We start from the raw sequence: 21,822 nt of genomic DNA on the forward strand, positions 1-21,822 counted from the left end.
TTTGGCTTCAAAACTATCTATAAAAGTAATGCTTTAAACACGGAAGCGCTGTGCTGCAAGTGTGGCTTTAAAACATGCCTTGCCAAAGGTGCCGATTAGTATTACCACCTTTGCTTCAAACTTAGGCAAACGTTTAAATAACAAGCACTAAGATCTGCAGAAGGGATTTATGGAGCGACAGGTAATAATGGAGTCAACTGGCTCCCCTGCTGTGCACATACAGATACGCAGACACACACACAGCTGTGTGGCTTGTTGTTAGCGCAGTCCAAACCGGCACTGCCCACGTAACGTAAACTAATGCAAGTGAAATGACTGGATGTTGTAACAAATTCCTACAATTTGTGTTTTATCTTTTACAATGTGTGTTTTACCTGCTCCATGTGTGCTTTTAGCCATAGTATTTCTTTGAGTATTTGCTAATGATTGTATGCGTACTTTCAGCTACTTGGTTGACAAGATTTGCAACCTAAATCATGAAGGATTTAATACAATGTCAATAAAGCTTTTTATTCTATTACAACCTACGGTAATCCTAGATTATGGTAGACTATATGTAATATTTACACTTGTAAATTGTTCTTTGAGTGCAATAAAATAAGCCCAATGTGTCTAATGCTTTTTACTTTTTTATTTTAACCTTCTAAAATTGTTCTTTCAGTGCAATAGGAAACATACTATATTACTATATTTATCGTAAGATTTTCAGTTAAAATGAAGCTAATAATGACATTTTTGTGGCCCCCTTTATTTAGAAAAGTACCTAGTATAAGTCGCACCGGAGTATAAGCCGCACCTGCCGAAAATGCATAATAAAGAAGGAAAAAAACATATATAAGTCGCACTGGAGCCTGGCCAAACTATGAAAAAAACTGCGACTTATAGTCCGAAAAATATGGTATATACATTTTGGTCCCGATACCAAAATATTGGTATCGGAACATCGGACTTGACATGTTTTGACGAAAATCTCCAGTAAAAGTGACTTTAGATTTTTTCTCTACCGTCTTTGTTTCTGCTGAGCTTGTATTCCATCTTACTAAAGCAGTTAGAGTAACAATCAACATGTTATGTTTTTAATGCACTTAAATGTTATCCAAAAAGGGACGTGAAGCTTCTCCTCACTTTAAGCAGCAATGCACACTCAGCATTCGCTCCAATGATGTCGTCTCATGGCGACTGAAGGTAAAACTGTCTTGCCATGGTTTTGGATCTGAGATTTCCATAAGGTCCCCTTTTCTATGTGCTGTCCTGCTAGCTATTTTCGAGCCTGTGGCTCAAGAGTAACTGGATGCCATTACACATTTTCCCAAACTAGGGAACGGGCCGAGGGTCAAAACTGTTAATCGTGCATTAAAAAAATTATTGCTGTTAAATGAACTTATAGTTAACGCATTATCGCGATAACTTTGACAGCCCTGATAAATATATAACGTAATGTACAACTTTCTACCAAACAAGAGAAAAAATGCTCAGTTTGATTGTTTATTAAAATAAACACTATCTAGAAACATGACATTTGTCTGGCTTAACATTTCTTTCAAATTGCATACCATGTACAAAATGAGGGAAAAAACACACAAAACAAATGAGATAAAAGGCAGTGAAACAATAATAATGATAGATAAACACCATAATATATACTCTAATGGCACAGGATAAATGACTGTTTTAACAGAAACCACAGTTGCAAAATGATAACCTGGCCAAAGGAACAAAACATTTGTCTCACAAAAGAGGAACTTTGCCAATAATTTTTTGCTTACAGAAATGAGAGTCAATTTTAACTTATTAATTTAGGATAACTAAAATGTATTAACCTTCCAATTACAGTACAATGGATTACAATTCTACAGTAATGAGAAACACAAGTTGATATCCTTTTAAATGGTTACATGCATTATTATACATTTTGATAACATTACATTATAAACACTGTATAGTTTGTACTTGTTCTTTCTTCAGTCTAAGAGCATAATGTAAACAAAAGCTCTGAGTCTGTCTGCATAAAGCCAAATATCTTTAAAGTAAATTATTGCATGCTGTTCTAATGTGTAGCACCTTGAGACAAGAATATGTTGACTGTCTAAAAGTAACATGTCTTCCTTCACTCATTATTTTCGCAGTTTTATGCATTTTCATGTATCAAATATGAAAATCGCAAATGAAGTCGCAATCGCAATTTTGGAAAGAAATATCGCAATTAGTTTTTTTCTCAAAATCGTGCAGCCCTATTTCAGAACATGTACCAAAGCGAGTTTGGATGCTATTATGACTAACAGCAGCTTGCTTACCTTTCCTCCGGCGTCTGGAGCCACACCCGCTTTCGGCCATTCCTGGCCTTCATGCTGGCAGCTTCGAGACTACACAACAGCATCCAGTGGGCAAAATATTTTAAATGCGTGGCAGTTAAGTGACTTGTCTCCTCCTGCAGAAAGTCATCACTGCTGTCTGCAGAGGCGCCTTCTAACACTCTGGTGAGAAAGGATGGAGGAAGATAATAAGAGAGTACAATTCAGTCATCATTGTGCGACTCCAAGAAAAGGGGTTTACCTTTCATACAGAGCACAGTTTCTCCTCTGAGGGCAATACTGACAAGTCTTTTTGTCCGTCAAAATGTTTGGGAGTCTGGCAAGGCGACTTCCCTCCACTCCTTTCTGCGTGCAATTGTGAACGTAATGAACCATGGTGTTCCTTAGCTTCAGCAACTCTAATGTGACCAAAAACAGAAAACTTTGCTTTATTTAATTTAAGGGATATTAATAGTATCACTAGCTTCAGGGGACCCACAGATTTTTCAAAATCAAATTTAAAGACGTTTAAGACCTGTAAAGGGAAACATTAAGACTATAACTCAAGAAAAAAACACAGATAAGACAACTTAAACCTGTTCACAAAGCTTTGCCTTTAAATATAACTACCGGTACTCTGTTTTTTCAGCCTTTTTTTTTTAATTGCAAGCACGTGTTTCATGGCCAATTACACAAATTATACAACCTTGTCATCTACACCGACACCGCAACCCACCATCTGGCCCTCACGGTGTCTGCTGAGAAAAAGTATGTCCCTTAGTCAAATATAATTAAGGACTCTGGCTTTAGAGTTGTCGGTGTACAATTTGTGTAGCAGTATAGACTACCTTACCTAGTGGCTTACAATGACAGCATGAAGCTTGAAGGAGCTCCAGTGCAAGTCAAATGTTTGTTAGTGTTGGGGTTCCTACCTGCTCTGCTATTTTTTGTAATCTGACTAACCCTTTATGCAGTTCTGTCAAGTTTTCTTCCAGGCCGTGAACACGCTTCTAGGCTTGACAATGAAGTTGTGAACGGTTTTGTAATCTTTATCATAGTTTTTTTTATTTTATTTTTTTAACTTTGCTCGTATTGCTTTTACTTGTTTTACTTGTTACTGTGATATGGCCAACGCACAGCCATTATTATGTAAATAGCTGGCAACACAAGTACCGTATTTTTCGGAGTATAAGTCGCTCCGGCCGAAAATGCATAATAAAGAAGGAAAAAAACATATATAAGTTGCACTGGAGTATAAGTCGCATTTTTGGGGGACATTTATTTGATAAAACCCAACACCAAGAATAGACATTTGAAAGGCAATTTAAAATCAATGAAGAATAGTGAACAACAGGCTGAATAAGTGTACGTTATATGAGGCATAAATAACCAACTGAGAACGTGCCTGGTATGTTAACGTAACATATTATGGTAAGAGTCATTCAAATAACTATAACATATAGAACATGCTATACGTTTACCAAACAATCTGTCACTCCTAATCGCTAAATCCGATGAAATCTTATACGTCTAGTCTCTTACGTGAATGAGCTAAATAATATTATTTGATATTTTACGGTAGTGTGTTAATAATTTCACACATAAGTCGCTCCTGAGTATAAGTCGCACCCCCGGCCAAACTATGAAAAAAAACTGCGACTTATAGTCCAAAAAATATAGTAAGTCCCACAATAATTGTGTCTACGGTCAAGCATTGTGGTCATAGTGTCACGGTCTGGGACTTAGGGATGGGAATCGAAAACCAGTTCTTGTTTAGAATCGGCTCCCAGTGTTTCGATTCCTGGGAATCATTTGCCAGTTTTGTTAATGATTCTCTTATCAACCCGCATGACGTAACCACGCACGGCACGAAAGTGGCACAAAAGCTGGAGTCATTTACGAGAAAGGATGGACAGGACAACTTGCAATACTTGCAAAGTGGGTATTTCTTCAAAGAGAGGAAATACTACCAGAAACATTAGCACACACCAAATGTGAAAACTTTGAATGAATGACACGTTTTCATACCTGTCCGAGCCAAAAGCGAATCTTTACCAGCAGCAAAGGCAGCAATGTCAGCGATGTGCTGCAGGTAACTAGGTAACTAACTAACTAACTAACTAACACTGCCTGTCTGGTTAGTACTTTATTGTAAAAGCTGCTATTATTTACTGTAAACATGAAATTAATACTCTCATGCACACCATCTGACTGGCAGGCTCCCTGTCTTGTATGAGAATTGTTCTCCAAAGTGGAAACACCGTAATTAGTCAGACAGATCTCATATCCTTCCTGAAAATAAAAGATATGCGTATTTTTTTGCAAAATTATGGTTTATGTTTCTAGCTGATGGTTGAAGAATTGCACAATGCACATTTTTATTGGACTTGCCCTGCTTGTATTTCTCACCAACAGACGTAGTTCAACTTCTGAGTGGTCAGCTCATGCTTTTAAAAATAATCATTTGTGTAATATTTAGTTTATTTCTACAGTAAACTATTGATTGTATTAATATATTAGTTATTTAAAAATGTTTTTAAAAATTTGGGGAACCCCGACCGTGGCGCCTCATGGAGGTTGTCAGCTTCATAAGACCTTACAGTTGAGTTCGTACATTCATGTTTCTTTTAAACTAAACAAAGTTAACGCTAATCAACTTATTTGTTATCATGTTATCCAAATGGGAATGGATAAGAGAACCGATAAAAAACCTAATCGTTAAACAGAATTGAAAGTGGAATCGGAAACGGAAAAATCTCATCAATTTCCACCACTACTGGGACTGCATGAGTGCTGCCAGCACAGGAGAGATGTGGTTCATTGAGGGAAATATGAATGTTAACATGTGCCGTGATATTGTTAAGCGTACATGGTTGTAACAATAATTACAGAAAAATTACTATCAAAAGTGAACAGTATTCTCTTCTAAAAGGCAGAATTTTTCATGCAGCTCTTGTACTGGATCTTCTTCGATGTAGGTGTGCCTAATGACGAGTCCTGTTAGGAGTTAACATTGTCAGCTGGGCGGAGCGTTACACACCTCTGCGGTCCATGTGCTTGGCCACAATAGGATGCAAGTTTCCAGTCTTCAGGTAAAGCAGAAAACCAGCTGCAGGGTTGTATCTCTCCAAAGTCATTAGGGTGTACAGAATCACCTGGAAAAAAAGCTGCCTGAAAGTCACAAGTACCGGTAAATGTTTTAAATAAGATTTTATAGTTTCCTTCCAACCTGACTGCGATGTTCTATCGAGTTGGACTCCTTTCCTGTTTTCAGCTCCAAAGGGATGGTTTCCACTTTAGAGGGCTTGCAGCTCACATTTCTTGCTCTTTGGATTCGAACTCGCGCCGTCAGGTCAATCTTCCCTTTCAGACCGAATCGCGGCGACCACACATTCTCTTCAATGTCACCCAGCTCTGTAATTGTGGCGCTAGCAACATCCTGCAACTTGCCTGCAGCTCCAATGTTGTTTGGTCTGACATCACATATGAGTATTACAAAACAGGCTTATTTAATTTCTGAATAATGATTTTCAAAATGTTTGTCAGTGTTGCGTGTTCACACATTTGCAGGCTGATGGTCTTTGGCGTTGGCGAGCTGATGTATTCCTTTGCCCAATGTTCCAGCGAGGGCAGATAATCATGCAGCTCCTGCTTCATCTCTTCCTGAGTTACACCCAAACTGTACCTGCAGACACACGCACACACCTGCTTGACACTTCTCACTTTATGCCATATGCCTTTTCTGGGTGGCCAAAAACAATTCTTACATGTCACCCAAGTGCTGGGGACTGTGCAGAGCCTCGTCGGCCATCTTGGACAATGTGTCCAGAGAGAAGTCCTTAGCTGTGGCTGCTGCCTGGAACACTTGGTGGACAATGGTACCGTTCAGCATCTGCTTGGAGCCGCCGTCAAAACTCTGCATCACAGCAAACAGGAGAGAATGTCAGCGGTTAGAAGTTTTGCAAATTAGGCCCATTAGGTCATTCACACTAAGGCTACAGCTAAAGATTATTTTAGTAATCTATCCATTACTTTGTTCGAATAATCAAGCAATCGGAAAAAACATAGCCTCAATGCGTACTTTAGGGGAAATTGTTAAAACAAACGTTTTACCATTTCAGCTTTAATTCCCCTGATTACAGATTTTAGGGGCTGAAGTATATGGTTCAAAAAGGCTGTACGTTTTGTGATTCAGTATTTTCTATCTACCGGTAATTAATTTCCCACAGAATGCATCACATCTAGTTATGCCTTAGCATAGTTTGCATGCTTTAAAAAATAAAAGGAAAAAATGAAAATTACTGGCTTGCGTTTTCTAAGAAAAATAAAACAAATTCAGAAAAATGAAATATTTAGATTTTTATAACAGTACTGTATTATATTTATTTTTATTAAGTGTAAAGAAGGGAAGCACACATTATTTTATTATTTAAAAAGGCTACACCATTTTTGATATATTACATTTACATTTTTTGTTGCTGATCGATCTTAATTTCTTTCTTAATCAAGGGTTTTCTGTTAAATGTCTTATGCTGCCGAGTCCCATCATCTAGGCCTAGGCCGATAACTAATTTTTCTTGACAATATATTGACCTACAAATTATTGCAGATAAACGATACTATTGTTTAAAATTATTTTGAGACCAAGATAACTACGGATGTAATGATAATACATAATAATAATACAAGTATACCCTTAAAATGCAATTAACTTGTGTTACTCTTATATTATAACATTGTAGTTGGTATGCAAACTTTTAAATATCCCAAGTTTAATAAAATTAAAAAATAATAAAATAAACTCTGACAACCAAAAGCAATAAAATAGTTGTTTGTTAAAGGGGAGGGGTGGGGCGACCCTCAAATATACACAACACAACCAGTACAATCAAGAATATGGCTAAATAAAGTATTGACAAAGAAATTTGCACTTTAATACTAAACAAGTTGACAGAGGTAGAGTTGTACATTACTTAACTGACAATCAGGTTAGGACCTTTGTAAACAAAGTGCAGAGTCCATCCATCCATCCATCCATTCATTTTTTACCGCTTGTCCCTTTTGGGGTCGCGGGGGGTGCTGGAGCCTATCTCAGCTGCATTTGGGCGGAAGGCGGGGTACACCCTGGACAAGTCGCCACCTCATCACAGGGCCAACACAGATAGACAGACAACATTCACACTCACATTCACACACTAGGGCCAATTTAGTGTTGCCAATCAGCCTATCCCCAGGTGCATGTCTTTAGCGGTGGGAGGAAGCCTTTATTAACAGGTCATATACAAAAAAAACATTGGCATATTCCTAGTGAGGAAACAACTTGACAACGTTTGCAACTTTTTTGGAAATTCTAGTTTTTCAACAGTGTTAAAGGGCAGCATCTTGGCGATGTAGTAAACCACATTTTCTGTGAGCACACAACCTTAGCGCTGTTTCTTTTGCACTCACCTTGTTCACCAAACACCTCAGTGAGTGTGGACTGTCGGGACAAAGGCTCTGCATCTTCATGTGCACGTCTTTTACCATATTGAAATTAGGGTTGTACGGTATCCCAGTACTAATAAAGTATCGCAATACCAACTGATTGAAATCTGGAATATACTGCCTTTGAAAAGTACCGGTACCTTTCTTTCATCTGAATGCTGCTGTGCCAAGGCGCATGCTGTTGAGTGTGTCAAAACGCGCACACACACAGTGCATACAAGCAATAACATCTTGGAGAGGAAGAATGGCAAAAAAACAACCATTCTACTGGTTAATAAAGAGGGCGATGAAGCACAATATGGAAGTATTTGGGCTTCAAAACTAACAATAAAGGTGGCGCTTTAAACAAGGACGCGCCGCTTCAATTGTTGCTTTAAAACACGCATCGCCAAATGTGGCGATTAGTATTACCACCTTTGCTTCAAACGTTGGTAAACATCTAACTAATGAGTTATTCAGATCTGCACAAGTAGTTATAAAGAGTGACAGGTAATAATGTAGTTGTTACACCTGTCCTGCTGTTCGGCTAGTCGAGGAACACAGAGCAGACGTTCCTTTCAGGGCGGATGTTTTCATCGGGGGTAACACCCTTCAATGTGTCTGCCAAGCTCCGCTTTCCAGTCAGAATTTGAGGCCACCGATTTGTGACAATCTGGTAGCTTTATTATTAGTTTTGCAGGACACAACCGGACCCATTAATTTTTCTACTACGTAGTGCACGCACTCCCTCTCTCTCTGTTTACTCGCCCACTCACTCAGTGAAATCACTCAGCCAACACGTTGCCATTCTCACAAACCCAAATACGCTACTCTCATACCATAATTAACCAGCTCCCCTGCTGTGCACATGTAGATACGTAGGCGCGCACACAGCTGCTTGGCTTGATGCCAAATATTAGCAGAGCATTTCGTTTTGCTATCATCTTTTTACTCCAAATTTCTACCATCGCTGACCGTACATGAGATTTTAGGAGGATTTTAGAAATTTTAAGGCCTTAAATTCAAATTGTTGGATTTAAGACTTTATAAGACCCTGCAGATACCCTGTACTTAAGATACCAATAAATGCAATTTCTTTTGCCATAATCGAGGTGATTATTAATTATTAGCTAAGGGGAGCTGCTCCACACTGTGTATGGACACACTTACAATTAGCTATTAGCTTGTCGAAAATAAATACAGGGTGTCTGTTTGTGATCGGCAATAAAAGGCAAATATCGGCAATGGCAATTACATACTTTTTCGCTAAAATCTGCCAACACTGAACACTGGTTGATATATCGGCACATTGTATTCCATCAAAGTCACTTCATTGACATTCAATACAATACAACACTTTAATATATACTTACAAAATGTACCCAGTAGCGATGTAACAGTAAACGGTATTATGATAAACAGCAGTAGAATTCCGGACGGTTAGTTATACCATATAAACTTGTAATTACAGAAAAAAATTCATTTATTAAAGCATTTTTAGGCGACATTGCTTACATCCTTAAAACGAAGACAGGCGCATGCGCACTAACGTCGTTTGGCTTGAAAATCATGGCAGACAAACTACACTGACTTTGCTCCGGAGATTTCGCCTCGTAGCAAACAGAGCCAAGCGCTTGTTTTAACTTAATTTTCCCTCGCTTCTCAGCGTGCGTTTAAGAGAGCACTGCTGTTTTTAGATGGAGACAAGTGTGGACAATATTAGAGACAGACGCACTTGTCCCACACTAAAAGTATACAGCAAAGGAGAAAACTATTTGATGTTGCTTTTATTTTCTCAATATAGCATCCATCAGCTGCTGTTGCTAAATGTTAATGATGTGAGGAAACATGCAGCAGGTGATGTGTCGGAAAGGTTGCCACAACTTGTTTATAAAGTATTCAGTTTGTTGACTAGAATGCTCACTCGTCCTTTATTTAACTGCAAACTGTATCAGTGTTCAAATAACATCAATACTATCTATAATGTTTTGTCATCACATCAAACTGAATCCAGGCTGTGAAGATCGTGTATTCGATGTGAGGGGTATCACTCCTGTTTTTGTTAGACTTCATCTTCATTAGCCAAACTGCTTTGAATTTTATATTGATACCGAAAAGTAAACACCATGATTTTTTTTTTTTTTTACATTAGTTGTGCCCTGCGATGAGGTGGCGACTTGTCCAGGGTGTACCCCGCCTTCCGCCCGATTGTAGCTGAGATAGGCTCCAGCGCCCCCCGCGACCCCAAAAGGGAATAAGCGGTAGAAAATGGATGGATGGATGGACATTAGTTGTGTTTTTTTGATGTCACAAAGGTATTACTTTAAAAACCATTCATGTGACACGGCATTTTGTTAATGTTTTATTGTGTATAGTTCATTCCTCTACGACATATTTCTGCTCAAAATCTTAATGGATCTGTCCCAATACAGCATCTACATGTACATATAAATATACATAACTTAAAAAAATTAATAATAATAAAAATACCCCCCTTCTATCAAAATAGAGATAAAGACACAATGTAATGAGAAAAAGCTGACACGTTGATATTATTAATGAACAAAAAAACAAATACTTGTCTCTAGATATATGGATAACGTTTATCTATAGCCTTTTTATTAGACATTACAAATTAAATGATGGTATTATGTTCACACCTCACCCCAACACTGCTTTACCTAACAATCTTAATTATTATTTTGGCCATAATTGGCAGCCCCATGTATAAGATTAGATCTCATACATGAACACTGTTTTTATCAATATGGACAAAAAGTGCAGTTACGTCTTATCGACATCAGGTGCCATCTTTCAACATTTTTACATTTGTTTTTATTTTTGAATCTCTTATGTCCATAAAGTGCTATCTTGCACAATGTTTAGATATATTTTAGTTATTTATGTTTTTGTTTTTTTTCTGCCATATTACTTTGTTTATAATGCTTTTGTTGCTTTCATATGCACATTCAATTTCTACTTGAGTCCATGAAACCGAGATCATTTTGGTCACAATAACCGTGTTAAGAAATGTTCATACCGTGTACCCAGGCAATTTAGCTGTATAGTCAAAAGCCTTTATGCAATATTTGATATACTGCTGTGAATAAAGGCTTTATACGTAGCTCACACCCTTCTTTCTTCGGAATATTTGAAGATAACTAATGATATTTACAGAGTTAAAAGCAACCGTTTTAAATAATGTACCTTAAACATCTCTCCGAGCACGGCCCTCCTCATACAACGAATAGAGCTGGAGATGCTGGTGCCTGAAACCAACGTATCAGGACGTAAAACCAGCAGGCCTTGCTCCCTGTCTATCAACCAGAATCCGGCATCACAGCGACCTTCCAAATGGACCACATCGCCACGGCCAATGGGCATCATCTCCCTGGGACCAAAACAAAGGAGGTTAGAATATTGACACACATGTATGTGACGTGACAATGAAGAGAGGAGCTACCATCCATCTTTCAGAAGACACGTCTCAGTGGGATGCAAAGATCTATAATGTGTGATGGTCAGCAGTTTTTGATCCTGCCTCTCGTCCACGTTTAAAACCCAGTAGCGGTTGTTTAGACCGCCACAGAGAATCACATGATCTGGTAACTTACTGCAGAGAAAACACACATGGGCAATAAGTTTAAAAAACAACAACATACTTGTCTGTACGGAGGCTTTATGTGGCCCCATGTTGGTCTGTAATATTTATTCTTATTATTATTAGACTCCTGAAGGGCCTCCCACCCAACCTTAAACCTAACGTCACTGCCTCTAATACACTAAGTATATCTTTTTATGGGGGCTAAAGACTCTCTAAAATATCCTTAAACCTCCCTAAATTACTTGGTGTTGTTTTTTGTTTGCTTGATATTTAACAAAAGTGCCAACAAATTTAATATAAAAGTTGCCATAATGTGAGTTTTAACAATCATACAACCTGTCATTTTTCACATAAATGTATATAAATATGTCGAGTTTACCTTTATGTCATAGTGTGAATAAAGATGATCTGATTAATGTCAAATTGTCATCGATGGATAACAATAATCATTATTGAAACATCATTATTATAATTATTAATGCTTCTACTGGTGGTAAGCCTTAACCGTCTTTAAAAAGATGTGATGTTGCTGTTTTAAACTTTAATCAAGGTTTCTTGAACGCACCACAATTATTTGCTATGAGATGCAAAAGTAAAATCTTAAACACAGTGATTGGCAGTAACAAGGTACATGTAGCAAAGCTACGTAGCTTAACTACATTTCCCCGTAGCTTGGCGACTTTTTGAGCAAGTAGAAATGCCCTTTACTTTAGCTATTTTTTAGACCCATGTAGCGTGGTAACTTACATCAAAGCTAAAAGCTACAAAGAGAGAAAATGGACTGCGAATCCAGGCCCAAAGAAATTACGGAGAAAATACAATGATCTGGATGAATGAGAATATCCATACATCCATCCATCCATCTTCTTCCGCTTATCCGAGGTCGGGTCGCGGGGGCAGCAACCTAAGCAGGGAAGCCCAGACTTCCCTCTCCCCAGCCACTTCGTCCAGCTCTTCCTGTGGAACCCCGAGGCGTTCCCAGGCCAGCCGGGAGACATAGTCTTCCCAATGTGTCCTGGGTCTTCCCCGCGGCCTCCTACCGGTCGGACGTGCCCTAAACACCTCCCTAGGGATGCGTTCGGGTGGCATCCTGACCAGATGCCCGAACCACCTCATCTGGCTCCTCTTGATGTGGAGGAGCAGCGGCTTTACTTTGAGCTCCCCCCGGATGGCAGAGCTTCTCACCCTATCTCTAAGGGAGAGCCCCGCCACCCGGCGGAGGAAACTCATTTCGGCCGCTTGTACCCGTGATCTTGTCCTTTCGGTCATAACCCAAAGCTCATGACCATAGGTGAGGATGGGAACGTAGATCGACCGGTAAATTGAGAGCTTTGCCTTCCGGCTCAGCTCCTTCTTCACCACAACGGATCGATACAGCGTCCGCATTACTGAAGACGCCGCACCGATCCGCCTGTCGATCTCACGATCCACTCTTCCCTCACTCGTGAACAAGACTCCGAGGTACTTGAACTCCTCCACTTGGGGCAAGATCTCCTCCCCAACCCGGAGATGGCACTCCACCCTTTTCCGGGCGAGAACCATGGACTCGGACTTGGAGGTGCTGATTCTCATCCCAGTCGCTTCACACTCGGCTGCGAACCGATCCAGTGAGAGCTGAAGATCCTGGCCAGATGAAGCCATCAGGACCACATCATCTGCAAAAAGCAGAGACCTAATCCTGCAGCCACCAAACCAGATCCCCTCAACGCCTTGACTGCGCCTAGAAATTCTGTCCATAAAAGTTATGAACAGAATCGGTGACAATATCCATACATACAAAGAAAATCCATGATGATTTGTTGGTGTTCGTATGGTGAGTCACAACTGGCTAAGGTTAGGGTGAAACATTACGGATCAATCATAACAGACATGCACTCATATCACATGATGACAAGGGAGTCGGAGACAGAGGGACGCTTCAAGCTGACAATTAAAAAAAAAAAGAAACATTATTGACAATGCTTTGATGTACCTACTCAGTGGCCTAGTGGTTAGAGTGTCCGCCCTGAGATCGGTAGGTTGTGAGTTCAAACCCCGGCCGAGTCATACCAAAGACTATAAAAATGGGACCCATTACCTCCCTGCTTGGCACTCAGCATCAAGGGTTGGAATTGGGGGTTAAATCACCAAAATGATTCCCGGGCGCGGCCACCGCTGCTGCCCACTTCTCCCCTCACCTCCCAGGGGGTGATCAAGGGTGATGGGTCAAATGCAGAGAATAATCTCGCCACACCTAGTGTGTGTGTGACAATCATTGGTACTTTAACTTTAACTTTAAGCCACTTTTGCCATGTAGTGCAGCTTTCTACAATTCTCTGGAGATAGCGTCCCCTGTTGCTTAGCTACATTTAATCGAGACTAACTTGTATCTCAAGTAGCTTGCCCATCACTGCTAAAACATAACTTTGTCTGATAGATTTATAATTTTTTACATTTCTTCTATCACCTCATCCAGGTTACCAAATATTGGTGCTGTGTGAATGGATAAATGTGAGCTTGATGACATTATGACGTCTGCGTTTAGTGAACGGTGAAGTGTTCCATGCTGGGTATGTCGCTATCAGAATTAACCATTTTACATTTTTGCATGGGGTGCATGTTGTGTTGCACATTCCTTATATTATTAAAAAAACCTTACAATTGAACTTTGACAGCATCTTTACTTATCTTAATTTTATGATGTTGTATTTCATAACTGACGGATTTAAATGAAAGAAAACATTTCGCATAGTGTGTTATGCCATGGGCCGGCCTTGTCTGTACGTACAGTATACACCTCTTTCTTACCGGGGTTTCTCTTTCGAGACAACACTTTCACTTGGATCCATCTGCTCTGTGAACCACCACTCATCCAACCCTTCTTCCAAAGGAAATACTGATGTGGTGCCTGCGTCACCTTAATTTGGAGAACAACAACCCCACAGCGAATGGAAGGACAATTAAAAAACATTTTTGTACTCTTCACAAGAATAAAATTAATTACCTCCAACTTGCTTCTCATCAGAAGATTTTTTCACTTGATGCTCGTCTCCGTCTGATGACTGCAAGGTTGCTTTTAGAGCTTCTTTCTCCACTAACTCGACCATTCCATTCGATACATGCTTCTGGGCTGCAGCATTGCTAGCTTGCTCATCAGGCGTGTGCACATGGCCTGTGACAATGTTGCTTTCCGTCACCTTCTGCCTCGTTATGGCTGTAAAGACAGCCTCTCTCTTGTTTTTGTCTCCGTCTGTCTCAGGGCTGGGCGACAGCGTGTTAGCGGTTCTTTGCCTCTTTGCATCATGGAGCTCATCAGAAGGGCTGAAGAGTCTTTTTGATGAACCCGTCTCTCTCTCGGCCATTACACTCAGTCCTTTGGAGCGAGGACTTGGACAGATGGAGGACCACTGGACAGGTTTTCTGACGACTGATGCTTCTCTCCTGGGTTCAGGTTTCACATCATTTTGGCTTCCTCTGGGAGATGAAGGTATAACCTGACTCGTCTGGGTCTCAGGAACCACGAGGAGGTCCGGAGAGGATGGAAGAAGATTCTCAAGATCCTTGAGGATTGTCCTCTTTAAAGGAGCGCAAGATGCACTCACGAAGACACCCTCATCTTTGGCTGGCATGTCATTGTTGCAGAGCACAGAGCTGCTTCTTGGTGACTTAGGGGGCAAATCCTGAAATCATATCAAACTGATTATATTGTGTGCTGTCAAATGATTCATTTCAAAATCATATTAAACACTATTTTGAATTTCAAATTAATTAAATTAATCACTCGCTTATATAATTTAAATTAACTTTAAAAAAAAGATCCTGATGTTTGGGCACATACTAACTGTATGCAATTTCATCCTGGAACCTTGTTAAATGTTTTACTTGAATGTGCGTCTGGAACAGCCGGTCATAAACTTAACCTTTGCCATCCTAGTCACTACCGTTGTGTCCTTGGGCAAGACAATTCACCCACCTTGCTCCCAGTTCCACCCATACCGGTGGGAATGTAGCTTAAATGTAGACAATGGGTTTGTCAATGTAAAGCGCTTTGAGTTACGAGAGAATAAGTGCTATATAAATATGATTCACTTCACTACATAAATATAATTGATTTATTTGCGAAAAACGTGAGACAAGCGGTAGAAAATGGATGGATGGTAAGTTTTAGCTAAAATCCAATCAGATTTTATTTTGAAGTGAGTTTCCTCACTCATCTTTGCACTGACGCATGCATTGACCATATAGCAAACCTTTCAGGTAACGAGCCACAATTAAGGCAGAGGAGCATGTGCGATCAAAATAAATTGTGTGATTAATCTGCGTATAAACATGTTTAATGTGCTATTTTTTGTCGTTAATCACGAGTTAACTCGTTATTTTTTAAATAACGAGTTATTATAAAAATACAAACAGTAACATTTTCATGAAGTGCATGATTCAACGAAGTGTCTTCTTTGTCATTGTGGCTTGTGCAGCCCTTTGAGGCATTTGTGATTAAGGGCTAAATAAATAAACTTAGATTGATGATTGATGTATAATGTAACTCCATGAAAAATATTGCTGACAAGGACAGTCACAGTACGCAAACAAATTGTGTTGTTTCAGTATAAATGCAGTAATATACACCTTATTTGGACAGACGAAAAAGGTAGAGATGTTTCTCTGCCCCCTTGTTGTCACCTAAGAAAAAAAAAAATAGCACGTTAGTCCAGGTGAATATTGACAACTCTCTTAGCTAGTGTCTGTGACTAGTAACAGTAACGTTCCTCTAAACTATAATAAGAAAGACATAAGTGGTGTTGTAAAATGAGTTTAAGTCGCAGATGTGAACCCACCTTAGGTATCTTCAGTTTGGTTCTGTTCATGATGACAATGGTTGTTTCTTCGTATGTATGCAATTAGCATGACAAGACTATTTCAATGCTTGATTAGCCAACATCGCGAACGTTATTTTTGTACGGTTAGCGAGGACCTAAACAGCAATCCAACGAAACAACTAACGACGAGTTAGCTAGCTTCTTGTCATGTTTGTCAGTTTGCTTTCGCGCGCCAGAATGCCAGTTTCGCACACGGAAATGACGTCACCACAACGTCCGGAAACTATACGGTACTGTATTTCGAATGACATCTAAACATTTTTTTATTATTTAAAAATGTTTACGTCGGAATTGTACACATTTTTTCTGGCAAAAACGTTCACTATTAAACTGCTTCAATTTGAGTTTAAAAATAAATAAATAAATAAAAATGTGTGTGTTTGTATAATCATGTTATAATAATGTTATAATCATGTTCCTAATTCATGTTTTAATGTTATTCAAATAAAAATGTCCTTTGATTAAATAATATTTAATAAATATTATTCAACCCAACCTCATACACCACAAGACAATTACCTGCGAGTACATCCATCCATCCATCCATTTCCTACCGCTTATTCCCTTGACTAAACAAAACATCCGAGTCCATGACTAAACAAAACATGATCCGTCATGTTTTGTTTAGTCATGTTCTGTTTAGTTTTGGACTCCCTGAGTTCCTGTTTTGTGCACCCCTGGGTTTGTTTTGGTTACCATGGGTGCTGATTGGTTTCACCTGCCTCTGATTAGTGTTCGGCATGCTCACCTGCTGCCGGGCACGAATCAGAGAGCTATTTATTCACATTGTGCGCCACACTCGGTCTGGCTTCGTTGTTTGCTGTATGCAACAGTCACGTAGGTTGATTTCTTGTTTCCTGACTGAAGAATCCTGCGCTAAGTTTTTGTCTTATCTTCCGCGTGCAATCAGCACACATCCCTTTTGTTTGTTTTGAATGACCATGAATTGATTACGTGGACCCCGACTTAAACAAGTTGAAAAACTTATTCGGGTGTTACCATTTAGTGGTCAATTGTACGGAATATGTACTGAACTGTGCAATCTACTAATAAAAGTTTCAATCAATCAATCAATCAATGTTCCCTGTATTTTGTATCTCATTGAATGATTTATGGACAATAAATCATACTCCCACCTGCCGTCCGGAGTTCCGTCTGCATCCCGGGAGACCAACCCACGCAGTAAAATGCGACCCCACGTCACAACATGATGGTAAACGGCAGAGGTGGGACCAAGTCATTGTTTTGCAAGTCACAAGTAAGTCTCAAGTCTTTGCCCTCAAGTCCGAGTCAAGTCCCGAGTCAAGACAGGCAAGCCCCGAGTCAAGTCCAAAGTCAAGACTGGAAAGTCTCAAGTCAAGTCCTAAGTCCTGCATTTTGAGCTTCGAGTCCTTTCAAGTCCTTTTAGCCACAGACTAATATATTAACACAGATTGTGTATGCTTTTCAAACGCTGTATTTATTTATTAAAACAAGTGCATTTTAAATTGCAGGAAAGAAAATTGTGCTGACATTGCACTTTATAATAGCACTATTAACCAGTCATTTTAAACATTAACTCATTCCTTTACAGAACAAACACATTGAAAAATAAAGTGCAAATGTACTTATTTGTACAAAAGTGTTAACATTGAAAAAACATGACATATACGTGAACATAACAAAAAAGTTGTACTTTTTATATGTCAGGGCCCTATGCTGCATTGCATTTGCAAAAGACCAAAATAGCCAAGAGTCTGTCAGTCATTTGTGCACGATGGGGGCGTAGTATGATGCCACCATGGCTGAAAACTCGCTCCACTGGAGCACTGGAGGCAGGCACTGCCAAGACTCTCATGGCCACTCGGAACAGTGAAGGAAGAGTCTTCATGTTCAATGCCCAGAACAAAAGGGGGGAGAGAGTTGTTTTGGGTTGGTGCACTACTTGTAAGTGTATCTTGTGTTTTTTATGTTGATTTAATTAAAAAATAAAAATAAAAAATAAAAATTTCTTGTGCGGCCCGATACCAATCGATCCACGGACCAGTACCGGGCCGCGGCCCGGTGGTTGGGGACCACAGAGGTAAACAACCAACAGTATGTCAGAAAGCTAGCTAAAACGGTACACATATTCATAATATAGTATACATTTTAACTGACCTTTATTTTACTATTTTTGTCTTTTTTTAGGTGGCTAAAATACGCGGTGCTGCTGACCGCCGTCTAACGTTACGTGTGATATATTGACTAACGTAACCCTGCTTAAAAATATCACTGAACAAAAAGTATGAATAAGGTAGTGAACTGCAACAGATTCCCGTGTTTGCAATAACGTTATAACGTTAGCAGTGAGTTTACAGCCTCACTGATTTAACTACACAGCAAATAAAAGTCACGTTACTTAGCCAATAAACGTTATCTTACATTCAAAACTTACCGTTCTTTGTGCAACTTCAAATGCCGGACGAAGTTGGAAGTTGTTGCCTCTCCATCAGTAATTTTCGAACCGCATGTGTTGCATACTGCAAACCGTTTTGTGTTGACACCTCGTAATTTTTATACCCAAACAAAATTATTTTAGGTATCATTTTTTGTTCGCTGGCGTGTGGTTTGGACATGTCTTCTTCGTTGGTTGTCCTGCAATTTGATTGGATGAATGCTGTGTGATGAAAACAAAGTAGATCTAATTTGATTGACTGTTGTACTGAGACCACACCAGCTGACACACGCAACGCTGATAGACAAGTACACAATGAAAAATACGGAGCGCTCCCGAATAACTTTTTCATCTTTGGGTTTTGGGGAAAGTAGCAAGTCATGTCAAGTCATGTCAATTCAAAAGGCTCAAGTCCAAGTGAAGTCACAAGTCATTGATGTTAAAGTCTAAGTCGAGTTGCAAGTCTTTTTACATTTTGTCAAGTCGAGTCTAAAGTCATCAAATTCATGACTCGAGTCTGACTCGAGTCCAAGTCATGTGACTCGAGTCCACACCTCTGGTAAACGGTAATGATACACCTTTCCTGCTTCCGGCTTCCAGACCGTAGTCAAGGAGCGCAGGGGTCCAGGGGAGACATTCCTCCAGGGCCGATGTACTTCGGGGGTAACACCCTCCACTTGACCTGGCAGTGGGTCTTTACAGCTCCGGACTCGAGGGTGAATGTAATAGTCCTTGTGATATAGCCCTTTTTTATCAGCAGTTATCAATCAGTGTTTTTTAAAAGAAGAATGAAGAAGGATTTGTTTTTGATCAATTGCTTGTTAGCTCACTTTGCATTTAATAAAAGACAACTTGATATGTCCTATCCACCATTAACAATATAATTTGACATATAGTTGGCCGTAATGTCTTTTGTTTAATCATAATAGGTCAATAAAATAATGTCATATTTCAAATTTTCCCTCCAAAGTTTCATACTTGCCAACCTTGAGACCTCCGATTTCGGGAGGTGGGGGGTGGGGGGCGTGGTCGGGGGGGGGGGCGTGGTTGGGAGCGTGGTTAAGAGGGGAGGAGGATATTTACAGCTTGAATTCAGCAAGTCAGGTATTTCATATATATATATATATATATATATATATATATATATATACATATATATATATATACTGTATATATACATATATATACAGTATATATGCTGCTGCCCACTGCTCCCCTCACCTCCCAGGGGGTGATCAAGGGATGGGTCAAATGCAGAGGACAAATTTCACCACACCTAGTGTGTGTGACAATCATTGGTACTTTAACTTAACTTTAACTTTACACATACAAACTGTAGCACACAAAAAAGCACATTTAATAAAAAAAACGTCATTATGGTTGTGCTGGATTAATGCACCCCCGCCGTAGAATGCACCCCCCGACGGGAGTGTTATATCAACTAAAGCCCACACTTAAACTTTCCACGTGCAAGATTGAATCTATTTAAAAAAGTTATTTAATGAGAAGCCAGTGCAAAAACAATAATGTTCGTGTTGGAGGAGTTGTGAATGAATGAAATATTAAATCCGTGCTGCAGTCTGCAGGTGTACCTAATGTTGTGGCCCTGCAGTCGTTCGCGGCTCCTCCAACGCAAGCATTGTTGTTTTTGCACTTTTTGGCTTCTTGTTGGGTGACTTTTTTGAGTGGGTTCGGTCTTGCACGTGGGGGGTTTGGGTGTGGGCTTTGGTTGGTGGGGCACTCCCGTCGGGGGGTGCATTCTACGGCGGGGGTGCATTAACCGGCACAAGGAGGCGGGATTACTGCGAGCCTCAGCCAGTGAGTCTTCACAGCAGTTTTATGATTGTTCAGCACAAGAAAAACGTTATTGTTATTGTTGTTGACAAAATACACTGTACATTATATACCTCAGCTAACTAAACTATGGAAATGTATAATATAGTTCATATAGCAATACGGTCTCACTGCACAGCAGGCCAGCAGTTAGCCAAGTCCGCAATCCATGTTGAGGCACAACTGAGTGACGTGCCTCAACTGGCTGCTGATCACCGCACCGTCTCTTCTCAGTATTTGAACGGCAAATGTGAAAATTCAGCGATTTTGAATAAAAATAATCTAAAACTGGTGAAGTTAAATGGAAAATAACTTTATAGTATAATCACTGGATACATATAACAATTTAATTAATTTTTTTTCTTTTTATATTTTTTTTCTTTCCATGATGGCAGGTGAGGCGGGGCCTCACCTGTATATATATATATATATATATATATATATATATATATATATATATATATATGTATGTATATATATATATATATATATATATATATATATATATATATATATGTCAAGTATTTCATATATATATATATATATATATACATACATACATATATATATATATATATATATATATATATATATATATATATACATACATATATATATATATATATATATACATACATATATATATATATATATATATATATATATATATATATATATATATATAGTTGAAGTATCAATTATCTAAACACAGTTTTGTTTGCATATTTTCAGGATGTAGATATATATATATATCGATATATCTACATCCTGAAAATATGCAAACAAAACTGTGTTTAGATAATTGATACTTCAAACTTGCATAAATAAATCTTAAGGAATATAACATAATTTGGCTTCTGAGAGCTTCAAAATGTAATGAATAAAATGCTAATTTTGTTGATAAACAAGCAATTATTTTAATAATTAAATATGGTCATTTTAAATGAATTATTATGATCATTTAAAATTAATCATTTTAAATATATTTATTTTAATGTATAATTCTATGGCTGGATGTAATAAGGACTCAGAAAAAATACAAATAAAAATATAATTAATTGTGATGTTTTTAGCAAAATATAGTAAAAATGTATTTTTATTTTTATTTTTAATTAATAAATATATTTGTTTTTAAGTAAGATAAACATAATAATACAATTTATCTCTAGTCTGGATGATTTAGTTCTTGTCACCCTGTTGTCCTCCCGTCTCTTCCCCAAGGATGGCTCCATGAGCTGGGCAAACGCCTGGTGATGCCCTACGTCAACAACACGGTCGGCGGCCCGTCGGTGCGCAGCTCGTACATCGCCGCCCTCTACTTCACCCTCAGCAGCCTGACCAGCATCGGCTTTGGCAACG

The 21,822-nt window shown here is 39.0% G+C and overlaps 1 protein-coding gene across 1 annotated transcript in view; it reads right to left on the reverse strand.

Moving 5' to 3' along the window:
* Window positions 1–16,414, reverse strand: part of dna2 (DNA replication helicase/nuclease 2) — a 25,842-nt gene extending 9,428 nt beyond the window's left edge. Inside the window, exons 1-12 of the mRNA XM_061964263.1 lie at window positions 16,173–16,414; window positions 15,964–16,017; window positions 14,342–15,017; window positions 14,146–14,254; window positions 11,218–11,367; window positions 10,962–11,145; window positions 6,059–6,207; window positions 5,854–5,976; window positions 5,521–5,764; window positions 5,332–5,446; window positions 2,554–2,710; window positions 2,295–2,474 (exon numbers count right to left, since the gene is read on the reverse strand). Coding sequence (XP_061820247.1) covers window positions 2,295–2,474; window positions 2,554–2,710; window positions 5,332–5,446; window positions 5,521–5,764; window positions 5,854–5,976; window positions 6,059–6,207; window positions 10,962–11,145; window positions 11,218–11,367; window positions 14,146–14,254; window positions 14,342–15,017; window positions 15,964–16,017; window positions 16,173–16,202 — 2,171 coding nt within the window. The 5' untranslated portion in view covers window positions 16,203–16,414. The remainder of the gene's footprint in view (window positions 1–2,294; window positions 2,475–2,553; window positions 2,711–5,331; window positions 5,447–5,520; window positions 5,765–5,853; window positions 5,977–6,058; window positions 6,208–10,961; window positions 11,146–11,217; window positions 11,368–14,145; window positions 14,255–14,341; window positions 15,018–15,963; window positions 16,018–16,172) is intronic.
* Window positions 16,415–21,822: the final 5,408 nt, after the last annotated feature.

This window comes from Nerophis lumbriciformis, linkage group LG06, assembly GCF_033978685.3.
Source record: "Nerophis lumbriciformis linkage group LG06, RoL_Nlum_v2.1, whole genome shotgun sequence".
NCBI classification, from domain to species: domain Eukaryota; kingdom Metazoa; phylum Chordata; class Actinopteri; order Syngnathiformes; family Syngnathidae; genus Nerophis; species Nerophis lumbriciformis.